The following is a 23178-nucleotide window of genomic DNA, read 5'->3' on the forward strand; positions in this document are numbered from 1 at the left end:
CCTCGTGGCTAAAGTAGGGCATAATAAAGTATTATCTATCTATCTCAACTTCATTTGTGGTAATGTAAGAAAATTAATGTATTCCACGAAAATAAGAAAAATATGCCTAACGATAACCGCATATTTTAGGTCAAGCGATACGCACCTTTTGAAGCGAAAAACAAATTTTCGTAATTGAAACCTCAATAAACATCCACTACATCTGAATTCAATTAGTACAAGGTTTTTCTACCGATAAATTTTCGTGAGACTAAATTTGCTTCGTTATTCTATGGACGTTACAGTGAAAAAAAAAAAAAATACACAATTTGTACTGAAGTCCACGTTTCCAGATTCTGGGAGGCGCAATTACGTGGAATAGATTTACTATATTGTTTTTAGTTAAATAACGTGTAACATATTTACACGAATAAAGGTACCTATATATTTAAATCTTACCAGAACAAATTAAACAAATTTATTCCACTCTTTCATTACAAACGAGCAGTGAGAAAGAGTAAGCGTTAAGTAATTAGTGGGTGTTTGAAATGCTTATTGATGTTGAAATCGGAATATAAAATTGAAATGTAGTATTAATATTTCTATCCATACAGTCCTCAAAATTTGTTATGCTTCGTTAAACAGGTACCGACGATATTCATCCAACCATGATACGTTCTTCTATTCGTGGGACACTTGAAATAACTAACGGATTTTTTTTTTCACACACATTGTAATGGGCTTAATTGACTCATTGTTATTTTTTTTATTTTTCTTCTTAAATTGTTTTGCGTGGCTAAGCACCGACTAGTCCTATAAATTGCAGAAAATCTAACGTCTACTGTGAAACACGTAAAGCAATACTGGAATTGAATGGTCGGTGATTATTTTCTCGCGATCTTAATCATTCTTCCGACTTGAGTGTATGAAAAGTTTGTATCTTTGATGTAAGTACGATATCTTTTTCGAATGATTTTACGTCGCAAAACCATCTCGGCAATAAAAATGAGAAGCGTGCATATCCAACCGAATCCAAGGCCGTAAAAAATGAAACGAAGATCACGAAGAGTTATGACAAACGCGATAACATCACTCGAGAGATTCTCATCGGGCTTCACAGTCGACTCTTCGTACAAAGTCTTGGCTTCGTAAAATTTCGTTAATCCAGCTTCAACGATTGCCTGAGTAATGGCATTGAATCTGTCAATCAGGGGAAAATCCGGCCGGGCGACAAATCGTTTTTGGTTGTAAGGACTTGAGTTTTTCATTATATGGAGATCTTTTGCGTGGGCATATCTCATGCGTAGGGTGTCGCAGTAATTGATACAGACGACGGGCTGGTTTTTGTACAATTTCCGAATGCAGCTTTCCACCTCCTTGGACACATGGGAAGAGAAAAAAGTCGGAAACGCAAGAGCAACATTTAGGGTCTCGGGTCCTTCGATTACTAATCCGGATTCATTAAGCTCCGCAATATCGTCTATGTTCACGTAATGTAGCGGGTTTCGAATCAAGGAGAGTATTCTTCCCTGGTAGGTGGAATAGAAAACTGTAGGAAAAATAAATACAAAGAACAATAAAATTCTAAAACCATCAGCCGATATCGGAGGACCGACGTACGAGGATCCAAGAAAGACTCGGAGCATATTCAAACACCCTGAAATGTATCCGCGTCTGTCGGCGTAGCTCAATACGAACAAGCCAATGAAAAATATCGAGGCTCCGCACATCAATGTCCATTTGTCAAAAAAGTAGAACAACCCAATAAGCCATGGTATCGATCCACGATCCTTGGTCACCATGCAGAGTTTAACCATAGCGTGAGGATACGCTTCCATTACGTTTTTCAAGGGTCGCACTATTAGACTGTTCATACTGATATCCACTTTTCCTGCAGCGATGTCGATCAGATTTCCGTGAAAGTCACCGTCTTCGTCTAGCCAGCCCATAAAATAAGAATCGGAGGTCATTTTCACGTCGATTATTGAAGCGTTCCAGAAACTCCAAAGGTCCGTCATGACGGAACCATCCACTCCCTTGTACTTCGTTGTCCCAGTATCATCTCTTTTGACATATAAGAATGGGGGATCATTCAACGCGTTTGTCAATATTGGATAACCGTTCAGCGATTTGGTTCTGTCGTAAAATATTCTTTCGCATCCGTACCGAAGACCTTCAAATTAAAAACGAACCTTATTATACCCAATTACGTAACGCAAGACCTCAGACGTGATATTAACATTTTTCCGAATACAGGAACGCTCACCGTCGTACTTTTCCCACTTGAATAAACTCCAAGGGTGTCCTTGTCGGCCTTTTATTTCGCGAACCTTTATCCAAGGGTGGGAAGCCGAATCACCGTAGGGATCGTAAGAGTACATGGATAGCTCGCCATTCTGTTGTTGGCATAGAAAAACTGTGGACAGCAGGTTATAACTCCATGCCAATAAGAGGAAGTCGTAAGCATTCGAGCAACGTTCTGTGACCGTGTCATCCTCGATGATTAAAAAAAATCCTCCAAAATTCCACCACTGAGAATCCTTAAGCCGGTCAAGCTGATCCTTTAGATTCGGAGCCGAGTACGGAGAGAGTAAAAAGCTTCTCGATTTCCACTGATAACGATAGTAATCCAGCCCAGTCGGGCTCTTCTTTTTACTTTGGAGTGCAGCGGTGAAACTATCTTTTGCAACGGGTAATCTAGAGCTTGAGATAGACCCGATGGTTGTTATCTCCGATCGGTGCAAGTACCTTACTAACTCGTCATTAAGGCCCTCGCCCACAACTAGGAGCTTTTCATTCCCCTTAAAACACTTCTTCGATAGCTCTGCCTGAATAAAACCGAAACCAAAACATATAAATGGACCGTTCCGGCAAGAAAGAGGAAAATCAATGACCTTACCACGGCTAAAATTTTGCTACGTGTCGGTTGCAGACTGTCGGTCAAATTATAAATAATTATCTTGCTAGCTTCATGTCGCGGGATTAAACTTGCAATAAAAATAAACTTTAAACCAACTACGATTTTTCCAAACATCACTATAATATTATACAGTCGCGTTCCGATGCTTAGTCTGTCTGCAACAGTTGAGGACATCGAGTGCAACTAAAACTCAACCGCCAGAAACACCCGCTGACTTCTGTCACCTTTTCCTAGCCACAAATACGATATTGGAAAACCGATATCAGATACACTGGATCTAAAATTTCTAACGCTGCGTTACTGACAACTCATTTTTGCGAGTAACGTGACGGCGTATGCTTCAACAGCTTAGCACTTTCCTCGGTAAAAATTCAATACCCTCAAGTGCTAAGATATACTCATTTGTCTAGGTGCATCCGTAGATGGTGCAAGAACATCAACACGCGGTTTTACCACGCATCCAATTTCAGTTGCCAAGTCCAAGCGCGCTACGTGATGCAATTTCTAAATAGCGGTGCCTCGACTGATGAACTATCGATCTTTTCGCTCAATTCCGACCGTCGAAGTGCTGATTGCATTTCTCTTGAACGTTGGCTAGTATCTAGCAACAACTAAGTATTACAAAAAATTGTATAACTATATCAGAACCAATGCCGTTTGAGGATACATTTAACTTGAAAGTCAAATCATTTCAACAAGGTCTTTGAATCAATTTTACTTCCTTCTCATCCATCTGGAGCATACTAGTTCGATAGCGAAGACAAGCAGAGCAAAAAACAGGGCCATCATATAAGCGTAGAAAAAGATGTGAAGATCATTGAGTTTGACGAGCCAAGTCTCAGGATATGACGAATTGCGATCTATCGAGTGAGTCCTGACCTTGACATTCCACAGCGTAAAGCGTCTCCAAATATTTGGTAAACCAGCCGACACCATCCTAGAGATGAGGACATCAACGCGTTGTAGAAGAGGCCAATCGGTTCTCGTCAAATAGTAGCTATAGTATCGTAAAATGAGCTCTTCGGCAACATGAAATCTGTTATCCAGTTTAGACTGTTCCCAAAGATTGATGCAGTGACCAGCACAAGCGATGGGTAGGCCGTCGATAACGCGTTTAAAGCACTCAAGGTCATCTTGGGACTCCACAAATCTCTCCCGAAGTCGATCACGCCATATAAACTTCTTGAAAGAGATAAAACCGTGCATATCGAATCCGAATTTTTCGAGCTCATCCAGAGTCTCAATGTTCTCGTAGCTCCTGGGCTTGGCAACGAGAGCTGACATCTTTCCTTGAAAGAGTACATTCATCGTACCGCAAACCAGCATGCCTCCCAAGAATAGTAATCTGGCCGAAAACCGACGCGGAGGTCGTATCAGACTGTTCGAAATGACAATTCGCAGTACGTTTAACCAGGCGTATCGATACCCTCGGCCTTCGAGGCAGTCCAACAACAGCGTCAGCACCAAAGCAGAGCCCAAAGTCAGCAGTCCGATCCACCAGTTCATGCCCCTCGTCAAATCAACCAGGAAGGGAACGTTCTCCTTGGATTTAGTCATGAAGCAATAGCTCGCACTGATGTGAGGATAGGTCGTTCCCAGGCCGAAATCCGGCTGCGCGTAACGCTGGTTAAGCCCAATGTCGACCCTGCCACTCGCGATGTCAGCCTTCATTCCGAAGTGGGAGCCATTCGCCTCAGTAAATCCCATTCCCCAATCACCGTTGTAGGGTACATGAATTAAAGTGACGTTCAAGAAGCTCCAAAGAGTCGAAGCCAGCCAGCCGTCTTCCCCGGAGTAGCTGTGCACTTTGAGAGTGTCCGCATCGTTCATCGCCGAAAACGTAAGCTTCGGCGATATGTTCATCGCGTTAACACGCACCGGATATCCGTTCAGGTTCGCAGTCTTCTCGAACAATATTTCACCGCAGTTAATCGCGTACGTTTTTTCAGTAATCTCATCGAGTTGCCGCCGGAAAAGAGTCCAAGGATGACCATTCCGTCCTGCGTAACTCGCCACCCTCTCCCAACCGGCGGTTGGAACATGGTCTCTGAAGGGATGGTAAGCGAAGAGAGTCAGGCCTGCAGTTTCCTTTTCGCGGCACAAATACACCGCCGAAAGCATACCAGCTTGCCAGGCCGTCCATAGGAAGCTGTAGGCGTTGTGGCATCCGTGGTTATCAGATTCTTCACCGATGATTATGAAGAGTGCCGAGTGATTCCACCACCTCGAAGTCTTCAGTTTATCTATCATGACCCCCAGGACTGGCCGAGACTTTGCGGCCACCAAGAAGCCCCCCGCCTTCGACTGGTACCGGAAGTGTCTTTTGTCATAAAAGTCACTGGTCCCCTTCGTCCTGGAGTAAATTTGATCCAAGGTCGTGACTGGTTCCGTGAATAAGATGATCGTTGTCTTCATCGAACGGTGGATAGAAACTGTCATTTTTTTATTGATGTTTCCAGCCAATACAATCGGGTTCCCGGCATTCACCAGACACTTCCGGTAGAAGAATACCTGAGAGATTAAATTTTGAAAGCGTTATACGACTCATTCTTGACCTTGGAATGTATAAGGCCGATACTCACGATCCAGTTTGACGATTGTTCAACGTGAAAATCTCTTCCAGTTTCTAGAATCGATTTCAGTGAACCGGTACCGCCTCCAAGTAATAAAAAAACTAGGGTAACAATTATAAGAAGAGATTGGTTACGATGCATACTGCCGAAAAATACTGGTACCGTAATTCTTGATTTCTAGTTCAAAGACTGACTTTAGTAATAATAAAAGGTTGAGAAAAGTGGCCAACATACGGCGTTACAACTGCTAATGTTCTCCATCAATTATCACTGTCAATAACACGTCACCTTAATGGACAAGGTTTGATGGATTGTACAATCATTATTCAATAATGCTGGACACGATTTTGGCCTGTAGTCAAATTACCCAAGAATTTGAAACTAAAGTAACAATCTCGAACACATTTCTGAAAATCGAACTTACATGTACATCAACTGCCGATCATTCGATTGTCTATAGTCGTGCTACATCCGTAATAAATGAATGCGTGCGTAATGTCGAATTACAAAAACGAACAAGGGAATATCAACAGGTGTTCGGTCTCGAGTAAATGCAATTAACTGTAATAAATTGTATGATTCATCGCATTTTTTCATGGTTAATCTATAAACACGTTTAAGTCTATATTATTTGGACGTGCATTAACCGAATAATCATAAAGGTAGAAGTTTATTACAGGTTCATCTACACAACCGAGTTGCGAGAAACGAATGAATAAAATTTGATACAGCAATTCGCAGAGGAATGTTTGATAAAGATTTAAATATATTACAGAAACGGTATACAAGAATTGACAATTCTGTTGTTCGTATACTTTTCTCTCTCTCTCTCTCTCGCTTTTTCTCCCTCTCTTTCTTTCTTATTAGTCGCGTGAATGTCTTTTTGTTCAACTAATTATTGTAAATATTAATCTACCCGTGAGGGCTTAAGACCGATTCGGTCAATCACGTACTGCGGCATACAGTACGTTGGATTTACAGGTTTCAACGAAGAGTCCGCGTCCAAGAGCGAAATGGCCGTCAGACCGAACAGCGTGTGGAAAGGGTCAACCATGTCTCCAGGGCGATCGCTGAACCCACCCGTTTCAGGATCCTGACACGCCAAGACGAAATTTATCTGAGACGAAAAATCAGTAGCGTTAAACTCGAACAACACAACACGGAACTAAAAAGCCAAATAAACGCGTGTTACCAGCTCATTTTTGTCTATCCAATGAAGACGACCCAAAATAGTTAGCGAGGACAAAACCCACCATGAATAACAAACATCGGGTAATTTTTCAGGTCTCCCGTTGAGCCCGCCGGATGGTAGCTGCCTTTCGCATAGCCACCAGCCCAGCTGGTCAGCATCAATTTCGTGAAGGTGTCCTTTGAGGTGAAAGGATCTTGATTAATAACAAGTATATTACCTCAAATTAAAGAGAATAAAAAGTCGCACAACGCGTACCGGTTATTGACAAGAACGCAACGCAACAGTAAATCAAACCAGCGTGACTCTCGGAGCCTGGTTTTGAACCAAAACCGCCGTCGAAATTCATGCAGCTCAAGACATACTCAACAGCTTTGTCAACGTTTATCGCATCCAGTCTACCCTGATGAAGGAAGAAACACGAAGTGAGTATTTGGATTTGCAATCACATAAATAGAAAGTCTTTCTGGTCTTGCGAGATGCTCAATTTTAGACATCTCACCAGTAACGAAAGAGTGGCGACTGCGCAGAATGAAAATCTGTTATCCAATTCGCCCCAGACATCCCCTGTGAAACTTCCATCAGGCATCTGCCTTTTTTGCACGTATTCGACGACTTTTTCAACATCTATAACATCCAGAGCGTCGTACATGCACAATATCTGCACGGCGCTCAGGGTGTAAAGTAAATGGGGATCGTGGTCAATGCTGGCACTGATTCCACCGCAGTCGTGCTGGCACTTTGCTACAAATTCTAAAACCTCCTGCTTGTCCATTCTGTCCAATTGACCCATCAAATCCATTGCCGTTAGACCCCAAAACATTCCAGACATCCTGAGGTACTCGGTCATACAGAATTCCTGAATAAAAGAATTTTTAACATCGGTCAGATTGTTGATCAAATTTCATCCCATTTGCGCTAATTAACTAGAATCAAATATCCAAAGGTATTTCAGTTGGAATAAACAATCGTCATGGTTGAGTTAATCACTTTTTTTATAATAAATATAATTTCCTAGACACTTACATAATCGTCTTTGTTGTTACCATAGGAGGCTAAATAATTTCCGTGTTTCTCTATAAGTAATTTTGGAATTTTTGGTGGTAATACCACATCTTTCATCAGCTTCGACTGAAAAATTTTTAGGTTAAATAGGGTTAGATTAGATCAGGTGAGATTCGAAGAATTGATTATATCTTAAGGATTTTCCTCACCATTCTGAGCGCCGAATTCCATTCGATAGGCAGTAAAATTAATAAGTCATCGACTTATCCATATTTATTACAAAGAAAACAAGTATCACTTATGTCGCTTCAGCTGTAATCTGACGTTTCCAAAGTCGTCGAAACAACACAGACTCCCCATAGACTCTTCCTTCCCTATGAGCTACCACCCTCTGACAAGAAACAAGTTGTTCTTTCCAACCAATTTTTAACTGGTACTACAGGCCTTTCAGTAACCGACTGGAATTTACAATCTTGAAATCAGCAGATAATGCAGAGCGCTTCATGTATGACAATGTCGCATTCCATACTAACCGACAAGAAAAATTATTCTCACTGTACAGGTTTACAATTAACCCTTAAAACATTTCTCTGGATCAAAATATGTTGAAGACGTGAGAAAAAAAATATGGCAATAAATATTGAAAATTAGCGATATTGAAAAAAAGATAAAGCAACATTTCAATGAAATTTTAGAGTCACCAATTTTAAGAATTGTATGAAATTGAGCTAACAAATTGTATTCACTATTAGACAGTGATATTTAATAGGTGATACTAAATTTTCAGAAGTGTTAATTTTTTCATGCAAATATGTGAGTTTAAGACTCACTAACTCGTCGTGCATGATTCGCACAATGGTTTTACAGAAACAAGAAATTCTCTTTGATAAAAGTAATGAAATAACTCACACGAATGTTAGGAAAAACATGAATTCTTCTAAATAAACAGTATGGAAATTATTCGATCACTCGACTGGAAGAAAGAACCCATCTGCGCATGGCTGATACAAAAGCTCATGTTTGCGAGATGCCGTCGCCCATGTTTCAGGCGTATCATTGACCGACGGAAATAACTTGTGTCGATTTTTAAAATTACGAATAAACGAAAACGAGACTTCAATTCCCATCACACAGGAGATTTTCACAGAAATTGAAATTCATTATTGTCATTGTCAGTAATGATCGATGGGTGTGAATAATGATCAACTTGGATTCTCTCTGACTAAACTGGGAAAGTTCAAATTCATCACTATTCCGTATGCATGATGACCAATGAAAATGAGAATTTGTTTCTAGCTTTAAACAAATATTCGCGCACACGTTTCTTCTTCTTATGCAGAGCAGGGTGGCGACAATGTTCCTCAAATACAATTGCCTAACGTTTCCCGTCAAAAAAATTCAGAACACCCTGACGGTTTCCTACGAATGTTAGGTAATGTTAGGCATCTTTGATGACCAAAAGTTTCGGAAGCTGTGCATCTCGAATATACAAATTTAGAACTGGAAAACACATCGTATTGCTTTACCTCACACGAATAGTTAGGAATTGAACTATGCCACGTTTAAAAGTTAGCCTAACTGAGTTTACGGAGCATAGGTGAAGTTTCAAAACAATTCACGAAAAAGGGCGTTCGTACCTATGGTCCATCATAATTCATCAGCAAAAATGTTCTGATTGGTCAATGATTCTGGTGTTTTCTTCGTCATCTCTCTTCGCACAAAAATTTCTGTTCGAAGTGGAAACGAAAATACTTTTTACAGCAGTTGTTTTTGCTGCTTACGAAACATGAAACAGACAAAACGATTGATCGGCTGAAACAGACAAAAGGTTTTATTAGCTGAAACAGATAAAAGGTTTGATTAGCTGAGACAGACGAAATGTTTGATTGGCTGAAGCGAATAAAAGGTTTGTTCGGCTGAAAGAATCAAAAGGTATGATTAACTGAAACGGTGAAAAGTTTTATTAGCTGAAACAGACGAAAGGTTTTATTGGCTGAAACAGACAAAATGTTTGATTGGCTGAAACAGACAAAGTTACGATTAACACAATGACAGAAGTGTGTGCATAACATCATAATTCCTTGGCTTTTTCCAATAAACAAAATTCCCTGACTATTCCCGGTTCTCCCGGGTTTTCAGATTCTTCCGGTTTCTCGCCACCCTGATTAAAAATCATCGCGCAAAAGACGCGTCTGATTCCCGTGATCAATCTACGCGCAAAAAGGCGCGACCGATGACCCATCAAAAAACCTTAAATATCTACGACCTGTCGCAAAATTCTCTGGAAATCCAATCCGCATCTGCGTCTCTTTGAATCCGACACATTGCGATGCGAATTGTTCTTCCGAGATGCGAGCCAAGTCCGGGAGGGAGGTTGGAGAGCATGCATTATTGTGTGGCGTGACGGTCGGCGGTCCTCTTCGACGCGAAGTCTTCGAGCTCAGCATCTCACCCCATCTAGCGTACCACGGAACGCGATAGATGGTCCAGAGATGCGTTTTGCCCATTCAGACGATCACAGAGATCAATTGAATGAAATAATTGTCGATGATGACCAAATAATTGAACTGAACAACGAATGAGAAATGATTGTAAAGTGAAAAGAAATAGGTTATTGAATTTCGTTAAAATTTAAAAGCTCACTAATAGTTTGGAAACTCTGATATCGAGTCTTTCACGTGTCTCTTCAGGTAAATCACTGTGATCGTTTGACGCTGTGAATTACAAAAGTTGATGACATCGCGGTACATCGCGACCTTCCTACCCCTGCCTGATGCCCGACGGAACCACCCAACGGAAATGTTGAAAGGAGATTCACACGCACATCCACACTAAACCCCGCGACGGATCCTAAAACGACCACCTACCTATCCGATTACCTATATTCGCTCTAAACGATTCTCCATTCTTTCCAACACAGATCATTCTTCACCATTTGCGCCGTGGTGCACTGTGACTTACTTTTTCGTTGGTTACCTGTTGGAAGCAAAATGTTTTTGTACCATAGTCCGCCTACTCAGAATACAGTATCGCGGTTGTATACCGCCAAACCTAATATTGAATGTATTATTTTAGTAAATACTGGCAGACTATAGGTACATCAACCTTTTGTAAAATTGATTAAAAACATCCTGTATGCCAATCAGCAATTTTCTAAGCGAGCTAAACTTGTAGTTGATCCATACTTCTTGACTGTTTAAGAATTGAAAATGCAACACAATGAAAGATGCCATTTGATTACGTTACGTTATGCCAGACTCTGAAATATCATCAATTTAACAGTCATATGAATAATTGAGTATTTTCAAACCTCAGGTGAACCGACCACTTAAACGACATCACCGGTAAATGCAAAACGTAGATTATTGCGACAGTAGCGAAACATAATTCGATCTCGCGATTGCCGAGTAAGCGATGGTTACCTGTCGCGATGCTCATTCCACTTTTAGCAACGTGCATCATTTCGAACTTCAAGTAAGCCACGGTATATTAAATTGCGAAAAAAACAAATGGTTCGACTGAAAGTCAAGCATCGTTGCCATCGTGAATGAGCCTATAAATACAGCTAAGAAATCGAAGATTTGGGTAACAATTGTTACCGCCACGCCACGTGACAGAGGAATCCCAGGGAAATACCCGTAACCTAAACACGTGCAAACTCACCAAAGTTGCCGAGTAATGGAGAAGTTACTCGGATGTCTCTGCTTAAATCTGCTAAAAAGAAAAAGGACACTCGAGTTAATTTAGCAAACTGGCTTGTCAGTCTTCAAATTAATTATTACTTTCGTCTACTTCCATATATATTCACCGCATGTTACGAAAGGACAAGAATCGGGTTCCAAATGAACCCCCTTGAATCATTCGACAATTATCAAAATCAGTAGTCTTACCTCTTTTGGGTTGCTCCACAGTTGACATGTAGTAGTTCTCGTAGCACCTCAGGTTGAATGGTGAAGCGACGCACTTATTACACTGCAATAAGAATATAACAGAACATTACATAAACAATTACTTCAATCAGATTTCGGTCACTGCAGACTGTTCGTGTCAAACTGAATTTTTCTTTCGTATTATTCCAGTGGTTTCTGAAGTACTATTAAATGAACCGCATAAATTAACGAGAGAAGGCAAGTGAAATAGTTACAAGTACCGAATAAAGGCACAAAATCAGTGAGCAGTGTTGAAATTATTTACAATCAAAAGCCATATTATAATTAAACATCATATCAATACGGTACCTTTCAATTTTATTCACTGTAATGGTTGGTTTAGTTTACAGAAATGCGGTCAATATTGCTGCCATGTAGATTATCCCTGTAATCAGATAATACATAACATTCTATTAGTATTCTATGGGTCAATACAATACCTGCAACTTGTGTAATACATCAAAATTCACAATTGTTTTCATAAAATATAATCACGAACTAAACAGAAATAAATTTGAATTGAAAGATAAATTTTTCTAAGTAAAGGAAGCGTGACAGTATGATCAAGAATGGTTTCGAACGTGTACCTGTTTCTCTTTTTCCATAGCATTACGACCCGTTCAGCTTGGGTATTCTATTTTCCACTATCAGTTGCTAGGGTGACTTTACTCAGACATTCGCAGAGTTCCAGAAATCTAGCCGCTGTTCATTTCTGTAATTAGGTGAAAGACGCAACATTTTGTTAACGTTTCATTTTCATAATTCGTATACGTAATATTCAATACATGCACGATTTTAGATGATGTATTGCGACAAATTTTGAAAATGATCTCAAATATTTCGTACCTGTTATTTTTCGTGATAAATTGATCTCTTCAGCTATAGCATGATGTTTCCAGCAACCATTGGCAGTCTCTGTCAATTCAGATAATCATTAGCGTCGATCAACGTTGTTACGGTTCATTTCTGTAATCAAAAAGATACCGTAATATTTGGTTAGTAATGCAACTTTAAATTTGATGTACGCAGTATTCAAGATTTACTACAATTTTTAAAAAGTATACAATTCGGAATAAATAACCATTAAAGATTTACAGTTTCTTGCGTTGTCCGATCGCTTCGTGATTGTTAGATATACGGTACAATTCTAAAACTAGACCCAAGATATTGGCAAGATCAATTAGCACTCGAAATTTGAAAATAAACAACGCCATCATAGACGAACTTTTGATGTATGCACATTACTACAATAAAGGATTACAGCATCGACCCCCAAGGCAGTAATTCGGAGAAAGACGGTGCAGTAGTAAACAAAAGTCGACTTTTGTTTTGGAACAGTATCAACACGACGCGTAAACACATCTTATCCTTACGCTCGACCGAATCAAACTCGTCTTGCCTGCCAACGTTGGAATCAATTTTATCGAATGTTTGAGAAACGACGCTGCAGCGAACCAAGGTGTTGTAAATGCGTTACAATTCCACTTCACAGACGTGTATCCGTGCGACAAACGCGAATTGCGTTTCAAAATCTGATACGCGGGCTCGAACTGAGCATACGCCAATTCGTAAATTTCGTTTTATACGAGATTGTGCTCAGTGGCGTTATCGTAACGAAACAATGGCGAAAACATACCTATTTTCTCAATTTTACAATGACTTTGAAGGAATTAAGATTTCAGAATATGAGCCTAGGTATGTCATACGTATTATTACGTTTCACTGAATTTTGAGCAATTCCAAAGTCGCAAAACAACAATTTTTCCTCAGTATAAACCGTTACGATAACATTACTAACTTCAGTACGATTATTTCATCAACCGTTCGCATCACCCAATTCAATTGTTTTCTACGTCGTAATGTATCGAATTCTTCAAACTCGCAAAACAATTGAAAGTATGAAACTCACCTTAAATGTTTTCAGCCTGGTCTCTCTTCGAAACGTCGTTTTTTCTGTGCATCACACGCTGCTGTTTCTGCATTATTCACTATTGGTGGAGGTACACTAATTGAATGACACGACACATCAATCTGAACAACGCGATTTAATAATATGAATTCTGGACCGTCGGCGAACACAATGCTTTTGCTCCGTTTACTCCGGCCGCTCGAAAGCGAGTGACGCCGTGAGTCCATCTAGACGGGGTTCGGCCGTGTTTGCGTTCTGTCTCTTTCTACAGCGGCGCCGCCTATGGATTGTTTTGAACACGAGTCCTCGCTCTACGTCGCTACTGGATTGAATGAGTTCGTGGAACGTCACTCCGCTTCGGCAATAATCATCGAACCAATCTGTTAATTGAAAAAAAATCGTAACAAACTATCGCCTTTCCACGGCGTTAGTGAAATAATCCTCGTGTAAAATAACAGCGTCGAATCGAGTACCAAGTTGAGAATCCAAATGGCTACCTTGGAGGATAAATCTATCTGGGAGGATGGAGAGGTGAGTCGATTTTCCGTCGAAGTGTAAAATTTTTAAGGGTTATGTTGACCCGAATGACACGACAATTCCGGCTCGCTTTACCCTTGGAAAGCGAAAATCTATCATGTGCTAAATTTTTGTTAAATTCTTGACATCACATAGCTACTAGTGGCTCCCATAACCGAATAACATCACCAAATTTAATATCACTCTCATTCTCAAAAAGGAAACGCTGGGCGAAGATGTTCTGCGTATGTCCACGGACGAGATAGTTTCTCGTTCCCGTCTCCTGGACAACGAGATAAAAATAATGAAAAGCGACGTGATGAGAATATCGCACGAGCTCCAGGCGCAGAACGAGAAGATAAAGGAAAACACAGAGAAAATAAAAGTTAACAAAACACTGCCATACCTTGTATCGAACGTCATAGAATTACTGGACGTGGATCCCCAGGACATGGGTGAGGAGGACGGAGCAGTTGTGGACCTAGATGCGCAGAGGAAGGGAAAATGCGCGGTGATAAAAACTTCAACTCGTCAAACATACTTTCTGCCTGTGATAGGACTGGTCGACGCCGAGTCACTCAAGCCCGGTGACCTGGTCGGCGTTAACAAAGACAGCTACCTCGTCCTGGAAACTCTACCCGCCGAGTATGATGCCAGAGTAAAAGCGATGGAGGTCGACGAACGGCCAACCGAACAATACTCTGACATCGGAGGTCTGGACAAGCAGATCCAGGAGCTTATAGAAGCCGTTGTCCTGCCCATGACTCACAAAGAGAAGTTCGAAAATTTGGGAATCCAGCCACCCAAAGGAGTGCTTCTTTATGGGCCACCTGGAACAGGAAAGACGCTTCTTGCTCGAGCCTGTGCTGCACAGACCAAATCCACCTTCCTCAAACTGGCTGGACCGCAGCTGGTTCAGATGTTCATTGGGGACGGTGCGAAGCTTGTACGAGACGCATTTTCACTGGCCAAAGAGAAGGCGCCAGCAATTATATTCATCGACGAACTCGACGCCATTGGCACGAAAAGATTCGACTCTGAAAAGGCTGGAGACAGAGAAGTCCAGAGAACTATGCTGGAGCTCCTTAATCAATTGGATGGCTTCAGCTCCAATGCCGATATTAAAGTTATTGCTGCCACTAACAGGGTCGATATACTTGATCCTGCGTTGCTCAGATCCGGGCGTTTAGATAGAAAAATAGAATTCCCCCACCCCAACGAAGAGGCTAGAGCTCGAATCATGCAGATACATTCACGGAAAATGAACATGTCGCCAGATGTTAATTTTGAAGAACTTTCCAGGTCTACTGATGACTTTAACGGGGCTCAGTGCAAGGCTGTCTGCGTTGAGGCAGTAAGTCTTCGTTTTAACAAATTTATACTCCATTCTCGATTGCGCATTAACTCGTGATTTATTATCTCTTTGTGTCATTTACAGGGTATGATCGCTCTCAGACGCAATGCAACTGCCGTCACACACGAAGATTTGATGGAAGCTATCATGGAAGTACAGGCCAAAAAGAAGGCGAACCTTAACTACTATTCATAGATATCCCAAACTTCGGCGTGTTTTTTTTTTTTTTTTTTTTAAATTAGGCTTATGAGCCAATTGTGAGCCTAACAATTTTTTTCATCACGATTTCTAATAGATTGTAAAAACTCGCAAATAAATTCGCATCCAATACATAAAACGTGTATAAAACTTGCTGAATAAAACTCTTTACGTATTTACGGTTGTGGAATTTTTATTTTTATTTTATAATATCAGTTAAAATACAAAATCATTCAGGCTTCGGTTGCGTGTTTTACACCTTACTTGATACACGATAAAAAAACAAAATTATCGTGCTTTATTATTGATCGAAAGTAGAATAACTCTTCCTCGGTTTATCGCCTTCTGTGACTCCTCTTCTTAATCCTGAAATTAATTCCACAGATTTAAATACGGATCGACCATTTTGACAGTGCCTGGTCAATAGATTACGAAAAATATATGTATACTATTTTTGTTTCTCACTTTTTTGGTCCTTTGACGAAACACCAATCGACAGTTATTGGCTGACCCAAAATTTCGGCACCGTTCAGAGCATCTTTTGCTGCTTGAGCCTCCTTAAATGTTTCGTACTCAACCAACGCGTATCCCTTGAGAAATCCAGTCCTCCGATCCAAATTCAAATGTAGATTTTTTATTTGACCAAACTCTGAGAACTTATCCTGTATATCGTCCTCTTGAGCTTCTTCGTGAACAGAGTTTATGAAGAGTATCCATCCCTCAACAGCTGGAAACACGGATATCAGGTAAATGACATTTAATATTTCAACAAGAGAACAAGACAAGGAGTAAGAACAAACAACGCTTTACATCTCTGCGGTCCCGGCTGATCGTCCTCGTCCTCGACAACGTTCATGGACTCGTAATGACCAACGTCATCTCTGGTGGAGACAAGTTCCGCACCGTGTCCTCTACCTTTCCTCTTCTTTGCTTTCTCCTTCAAACGGGCGATGCCCTCTGCAATAAATATTTACGATGGTTAACCCGAAGGGATTGTAGACAAGATTTGATGTTATTTCACGAATGAAACATGCCAAGTGACGTATTGATCCGTCCATCATTTGGAGGTTACAATTTTGGAATATTCATCAGAAATGAAAAATGGACTGAATTTTACTCACGATCTCCTTCGTCATCGACCTCGAATTCTTCTGCATTGTCAATGTCCAAAACATCTGCCATTTCTTAAGTCTCGTTATTTATTCACAGCGAAACTTAAAATGCGCTCAAATTACCGATTCGCACACGAGATGCGGACATTAGGATAAACACGGCGTCGACAATCAGTGACCCAGAACGGCGACTTGCTGGTTATTGGGAACTATTTGTTTGGAAATGGTTGTCGGCGCCATTTTATCACCATATGACCTAAGTTTTTAATTCTAATGGGGGGCAAATCGCGATTCTTATGGTTTCAAATTCCTTTTGTCGCTTAAATTAATTAAACATAATCAACAATATACATATTCTACTATGCACATGTGAAAAAACACGGTCAACGGTCAGCTATCAGCCTAGTTGTATTAGCAGAGATGAGTAGGAGTGACAATCCCAATAATAATTCAAATTAACGCACTCGATGTTTCCACTTTGCTGCGGACGCGTTGCGGAATTACAATCAAATCCACGTGCAAAAAGCGCGTCATCTAACTTGACATAAATTATCGGTGAATCGGAAAGTAGAGAACAGAAAATAAGAAAATTGTCATCTCATATTTTCATTATGGTACAGGAAATATCAAATCGATGCAAAAGGCGCGATCGATTTGCAAAAATAACGAATATGTTTAATTCATCAAGATCCAAAATTCACACATGTTCGACGATTTAGTAGTATTAAATACGCAGCAAAAAGTATAAACAGCATGAAAACAGGCAATGGACAAATAAGTGATAGAATTATACATGGGATTTACCTGTTACCCAAAGTTCACGGGAACTCCAAACAGCTCCCATCTTCGTGCTTATCTTCGCTATTTCCGAACTCGAGAACGAAATTTTACCTGCATTTGAGGGTCATTTGCGTTAATAGTTGAAAACTTAACAATGACTAGCTGCAATTTCATATTGCAATTTGGCAGCAAAAAAGGTTCAATATTTTTGAACGAGTGAGATATACGTCGTTATCGTTTGTCAGTTGATTTACACTCTGAAGGTGTTCGATATTAACGAGTTCAGATGTCGTCGAATCGATCCTCGAGTGGATGTTTCCTGTTTGATTTGAAAGTTGATAAAATTTTTTTTTATCGATCTCGAAATGCTCAAATAAATTCAGTCAACGTGTCATTCTGATTTAAATAATCATGCAATAGGATTTTTGAAGATCTAGTTTACGGAGCAATTTTCACCAGGTTATAATGTCGTCAGTAAAAATATTAAAATGTAAGAATTTACATTCATGTCTGTTACCCAAACCAGAACTGACGTTACTGAAAATTCTTGGAATGAAAAATTGCTCCTTTTTCCTAGACGACACTTGAGCTCGGCTTTATAATGGCTGCGGTACCGATAGTGGAACCAAAATCGAGCCTAGCCAATGCCGGAATCGGTACAGCTAACGCAAAGGACAGTGAAAAATCTGATCGTAAATTGACCGTTCTAGAAACACACGGTTACGCTTTGGGAAAAACGATCGGCGCTGGCTCGTACGCGACTGTAAAGGCAGGTTAATTCGGAAAGTAAAATTCAAACAAGTCATACCCGTCGATATAATTTGAAATGATTTACTATCCCATGATAATCACACCACGTTCCTTATGCAAAGGTTGCTAAATCCGAGCGCCATGATTGTCAAGTCGCAATCAAGATAGTTTCGAAGTTTCAGGCGCCTGGAGATTATCTAAAAAAATTTCTGCCCCGAGAAATCGAAGTCGTTAAGGGACTGAAACATTCAAATTTAATTAGATTTCTGCAGGCAATCGAAACCACACACAGGTAAGAATCGCAAGTTTGGAATCCCGGAATGCAACTGACGCTCAGCGCTTAAATCATATCAGGGTTTACATCGTTATGGAATTTGCCGATAACGGAAGCCTGCTCGACGTTATACGTCGCGATTCTTACATAGACGAGACACGCAGCCGTCGCTGGTTTCGGCAGCTCATAGATGCCGTGGATTATTGCCACGAACGGGGCGTAGTGCATAGGTATGAAAAAATTGCGACAGGCATTTCGTACAAGATATGCATATATATATATATATATATATATATATATATATATATATATATATATATATATATATATATATATATATATATATATATATATATATATATATATATATATATATATATATATATATATATATATATAAATTTTACATCGATTACGATAATGCGATTACAATCGACTGATCCCTAGGGATATAAAATGCGAAAATTTGCTGATGGACTACGACTTCAACATAAAACTATCGGATTTTGGATTTGCCCGCGGTCACATGAAACCGAAAAACGGAATCGCCCCTCTGAGCGAAACTTTCTGCGGCAGTTACGCCTACGCCTCACCTGAAATCTTGAAAGGGATACCATACCAGCCGCAATTATCGGACATTTGGTCAATGGGTGTAGTGTTGTACGCGATGGTTTACGGCAGACTTCCTTTCGACGATACAAACTACGCCCAACTCGTTAAGGTACCCAGGTACACTATGAAAAATTACATTTCAAAAAAATTTCATGTTAATCAAGCCACGGAATGAAACGAAATTTCTCCCCGTTTATCCCAGCAAGTTCAGAACAAAGTTACCTTTCCGAAAGATCCGAAGATTTCTACAGCATGCCGAGCTCTCATTACTCGTATATTGGCGCCCCAACGTTCGAGGCTTCGCATTGCGATGATAAGGAACGACACTTGGTTAGCAGCGTCGGTTTCCGTTGCGCAAACATCGACGGTGGACAATTCGTCGGTAAAAATTCAATTTCGTTTTTATTGTTACCAAATATTTTCGACCGTTATGCCGTATTGATTATTCATTCGTCGCTATGTAGGACAGTTTGCCAACCGCGTCGGTCAAGGGGATGAAGATATCGTCGGAAAGAAATGAAGGCGCGGCCACACCGCCGAAACTTTTGACCAAAGAGATACTAGCTGCGAAGCAAAGAAATATCAGGGTTCCTAGCACCGATGAGGAAACTCCGATTTCCGACCTTGAACCCGCGACGGCTTCTTCAAATCAGAGCATCCTCGCGACCCCGGATGAAAAGGGAAAATCGAAAATGCGAGAGCGGAGCCTCGAATAGCCCACTGCGAAAAGACAACCTTAGGATGAATAACTGGAAGGGGTTCGAAGGAAGTCAGGTTCGTCAAACGAAATATAGTAGAGTGAATGTAAAAAAAAACAACAGAAAATTAACTAAATTTCACGTACGTTTGAACGAAATCGATCGAGGAACTATACAACCTTCTAAAAAATGTGTGAATTTTTATTTCGCGAGTATATGTAACAAACGTTGAATGAACTTAGAATTTTTCTTACATTAAACAGTCAATAAAATATACCTATACATACCTAGACTACATTCTAAATGCACATACTGTGAATGTAATTTGATCATAGATACGGCATCAGCACTGCGCAAAGTAGCTACTAAGGAGATATATCAGTGGAATTATCATCCTACGTAAAATATATGTTAAAAGACTGACCTATACTTGGCAACAATGAGTAAAAACATCGCACCCATGATGAAAATCGCTGGCGCAGTAATCGCATGAATTTTTTCCATCTCTTCTAAACACATTGAAAGAAAAAGAAGAATAAAGGCTGAGTTCAAAACGTTTGTTCAATGCCGATTTTGGATAACCATTTCGAATATACATACCATCCTCATCCAATAAAGGCTCCCAACCCAGACTTCTGTCTATAGCCATTTTCCATTGAGAAAACAAAACGTCTCGTTCTGATAAATGAAGAGAAAAAGAAATGTGAGTAAGGCAAACGGTAATCATGGCTGAAAAATCTACAATCTCACCATCCTCGGTGATGGAAGGCAGAAAAGTATCACTTGGAACAGCCGCGTCTAATTTAACGTCCCATTTTCGTATTCCGCTTGCGCAACCAGCAGCGATCGCGGCACCCAAAGCAGTTGTTTCACACATCAATGGCCTGACTTCCTTGTAAAAGATTAAATTTAGATAATAGATGTACATTTCTCTTACTCTTTTGTACACAATTTTTCGCCTTCGTTGAACGCCTTCGTTTTTCTTCTCTTTACTGTGAAACTTACCCACGGGTATACCGCAAATATCCGCCTGCATTTGCATGAGTAGATTATTCGCAGTCATACCGCCGTCGACTAAAAGTTTCGACAATACCAAACCGGTGTCTTTTTTCATTGCTTCTAAAATGTCTCTCGTCTGAAAACACACAGCTTGCAGAGCTGCCTTGACTATGTGCCCGCTGTTTGTGTCCTCCGTGATTCCGCATATCACGCTAAAAATTGATAGTTCCACTACATGACGATTGATTGTAAAATTTTACTTGGAAAGAATCTCTCCAATGTCAAATGAAAACCGGAGGATCTTCTTACCTGCGAGCATCTTTTCTCCAGTAAGGGGCATAAAGGCCGGAAAATGCTGGCACGAAAGTTATGCGATTATCGTTGGAAACTTGGCGCACTATCGATTCGCACTCGTTCACATCCGATATTATACCCATGTTATCCTTTAGCCATCGTATCACTGCCCCAGCTATCGCCACTGAGCCTTCTAGTGCATATACAGGTTGAGCATCAGGGCCGAATTGGTAGGCAACTGTTGTTAACAGTCCGTGAGATGAATCCACTATCTTAGAGTCAATAAAAAAGATATTTAATGTCCGCTGCTCAGAGCTTAGCACTAATTATTGCTAAAATTCAATAGAAGGAAATATTTTTACCGCAGATCCTGTGTTGTAAAGAAGGAAGCAGCCTGTTCCGTAAGTGCTTTTAGCCTGCCCTTGTTGCAGACACATTTGTCCGACCAACGCCGATTGCTGATCCCCTAAGCACTAGTCATAAAATTACTTTAATTGTATTGTTCTTGGTTCAATTAAATATTGGAAATAAAATATCATAATTGATCATGATGAATTTCTCACCCCTGAGATGGGAACTCCTCTAAGTGATCCTTCTTGAATGTGACCATAAATTTCTGAGGAACTACGTATTTGGGGTAAGATTTCTCGTGGAATATCAAAAAATGACAAAAGTACCGGGTCCCATTTTAATGTCTCGATGTTCATCAGCATTGTTCTCGACGCGTTGGTAACATCTGTGCTGTGCACACCGCCGTTTATTCCTCCAGTCAAGTTCTGAAATGAAAAAAGTCACTTTTAACGTCTGACCGGCAACGGTGGCAATGAATAAATAGAACATTACATGCGAGTATAATAATTTTTTCACAAAAAGTACACAAACCCAAATTATCCAGGAATCAACGGTGCCAAACATGCATCGTTTTTCGGTGACCACTTCCTGTACCCTTGTAACATTTTGCAAAAGCCATTTCAACTTGAGGGCGCTGAAATATGGACTGATCGGCAGCCCGCACAAAGGCTTCAGGTAATTCTTATTTTGAAAGCGTACTTTCTTTAGGATATCGTCGACGATCCTGGTTGTGCGCATGTCCATCCATACTGCAAATAAAGAGAAACGAAATAGAACCACAATGAAACTGGTTGTAACAAAAGATGCTCAGAATTGCCGAAAATCTGGACTCACCTATCGCGTTATACAACGGTTCTCCGGTTAGCGAGTCCCAGACGATTGTAGTCTCCCTTTGATTTGTAACACCTATAGCAACGATGTCTGAAGGATCTATCGTCAGCTGTTGTAAATTGGAGACTGTTTGATCAAGGCATTCTTTCACTGCCTTAATTATTTCTACAGGATCTTGCTCAACCCATCCTTCTTTGGGGTACGACTGCGATACCGATACTTGATGATAGGTCAACACCTCGGCAGTCTCTGCCGCGAATACCTAGGGAAAGGAATTATATTTAAAAGTGGAAATTAGTTTAAAAATTGACGGTTTAAGTCTCTGATCTGCGTATTTCAAAGTCAAGTGAAAGGTGTTTGAAATTTTAATTTGAGTATCATTGATTCGAGGGCAGAGAAAATGATTCGATTCTCGCGGGATTAAAATGAGATCCAAATAGTTTTCGTTCAAATCTCAAATTCGATTCATCACAGCATTAGTTTATTGATGCGAAGAAAATGTTTGAAGTAATTGAAACATGTACCAAAAATCTACAGCTGCCGGTTCCTGCGTCAATAGCACCTACTAGTGGGCCGTATCTGCTCATTGACTCATTTTTATTCATTTGCGATGTTGTTTAACAATTGTTTACTTGTAGAGTACCATGCAGAGATCTCTTATACTTATCAATGAAAGCAGGTTATGCCTTCTGTTATGAAGTCACCGGCTTTTAAGATCAATACGATCACAGGTCAGCTGTTCTCGTCTGGAATACATATCAGAGATGTACATATACAAAATTATAGGGTAATTTCAAAAGTCCCTAGAATCGTTGACCAGGCGTCAAATTTGAAAAAGTTGTGCACGGTGCATAGCATCGTTGAGCCACTGCTGAGATCATTGACGTGTGGTCTTGTCGATGGGA

At 40.3% G+C, this 23178-nt stretch overlaps 5 protein-coding genes across 7 annotated transcripts; 1 reads left to right on the plus strand and 4 right to left on the minus strand.

Moving 5' to 3' along the window:
• Positions 1-3610: 3610 nt before the first annotated feature.
• Positions 3611-5976, minus strand: LOC124187161. The gene is made up of 2 exons (XM_046579466.1): positions 5482-5976; positions 3611-5410 (listed from the first exon to the last, which is right to left on the minus strand). Exons 1-2 carry the CDS (start codon positions 5611-5613, stop codon positions 3614-3616), a joined length of 1929 nt encoding a protein of 642 aa, XP_046435422.1. The 5' UTR covers positions 5614-5976; the 3' UTR covers positions 3611-3613.
• Positions 5977-6123: 147 nt separating this feature from the next.
• LOC124187167 (geranylgeranyl transferase type-2 subunit beta) lies at positions 6124-8036 on the minus strand. Its single transcript, XM_046579482.1, has 6 exons — positions 7876-8036; positions 7688-7792; positions 7164-7520; positions 6920-7064; positions 6665-6840; positions 6124-6589 (listed from the first exon to the last, which is right to left on the minus strand). The coding sequence occupies exons 1-6, from the start codon at positions 7876-7878 to the stop codon at positions 6380-6382; spliced, it is 996 nt and encodes a 331-aa protein (XP_046435438.1). The 5' UTR covers positions 7879-8036; the 3' UTR covers positions 6124-6379.
• Positions 8037-13834: 5798 nt separating this feature from the next.
• On the plus strand, positions 13835-15751 carry LOC124187166 (26S proteasome regulatory subunit 6A-B). The gene is made up of 3 exons (XM_046579480.1): positions 13835-14035; positions 14241-15374; positions 15459-15751. Exons 1-3 carry the CDS (start codon positions 13994-13996, stop codon positions 15567-15569), a joined length of 1287 nt encoding a protein of 428 aa, XP_046435436.1. The 5' UTR covers positions 13835-13993; the 3' UTR covers positions 15570-15751.
• On the minus strand, positions 15612-16863 carry LOC124187169 (RNA-binding protein 8A). Its single transcript, XM_046579486.1, has 4 exons — positions 16694-16863; positions 16383-16529; positions 16038-16299; positions 15612-15938 (listed from the first exon to the last, which is right to left on the minus strand). The coding sequence occupies exons 1-4, from the start codon at positions 16752-16754 to the stop codon at positions 15908-15910; spliced, it is 501 nt and encodes a 166-aa protein (XP_046435442.1). The 5' UTR covers positions 16755-16863; the 3' UTR covers positions 15612-15907.
• A 126-nt stretch (positions 16864-16989) lies between these two features.
• On the minus strand, positions 16990-23082 carry LOC124187162 (glycerol kinase-like). 3 transcript variants are annotated; one of them, XM_046579469.1, is made up of 11 exons: positions 22798-23082; positions 22277-22535; positions 21974-22191; positions 21655-21867; positions 21454-21564; positions 21107-21363; positions 20804-21009; positions 20549-20686; positions 20399-20476; positions 20223-20307; positions 16990-17783 (listed from the first exon to the last, which is right to left on the minus strand). In XM_046579469.1, exons 1-11 carry the CDS (start codon positions 22876-22878, stop codon positions 17747-17749), a joined length of 1683 nt encoding a protein of 560 aa, XP_046435425.1. In that variant the 5' UTR covers positions 22879-23082; the 3' UTR covers positions 16990-17746. The 3 variants fall into 3 exon arrangements, 2 of the variants coding, with proteins under 2 accessions (XP_046435425.1, XP_046435424.1); XM_046579468.1 differs by lacking the exon at positions 16990-17783 and adding an exon at positions 17803-18453; XR_006871784.1 differs by lacking the exons at positions 16990-17783; positions 20223-20307 and having other exon boundaries at positions 20549-20690.
• Between the last annotated feature and the right edge of the window lie 96 nt (positions 23083-23178).

Source organism: Neodiprion fabricii, chromosome 7 (genome assembly GCF_021155785.1).
Source record: "Neodiprion fabricii isolate iyNeoFabr1 chromosome 7, iyNeoFabr1.1, whole genome shotgun sequence".
NCBI classification, from domain to species: Eukaryota; Metazoa; Arthropoda; class Insecta; order Hymenoptera; family Diprionidae; genus Neodiprion; species Neodiprion fabricii.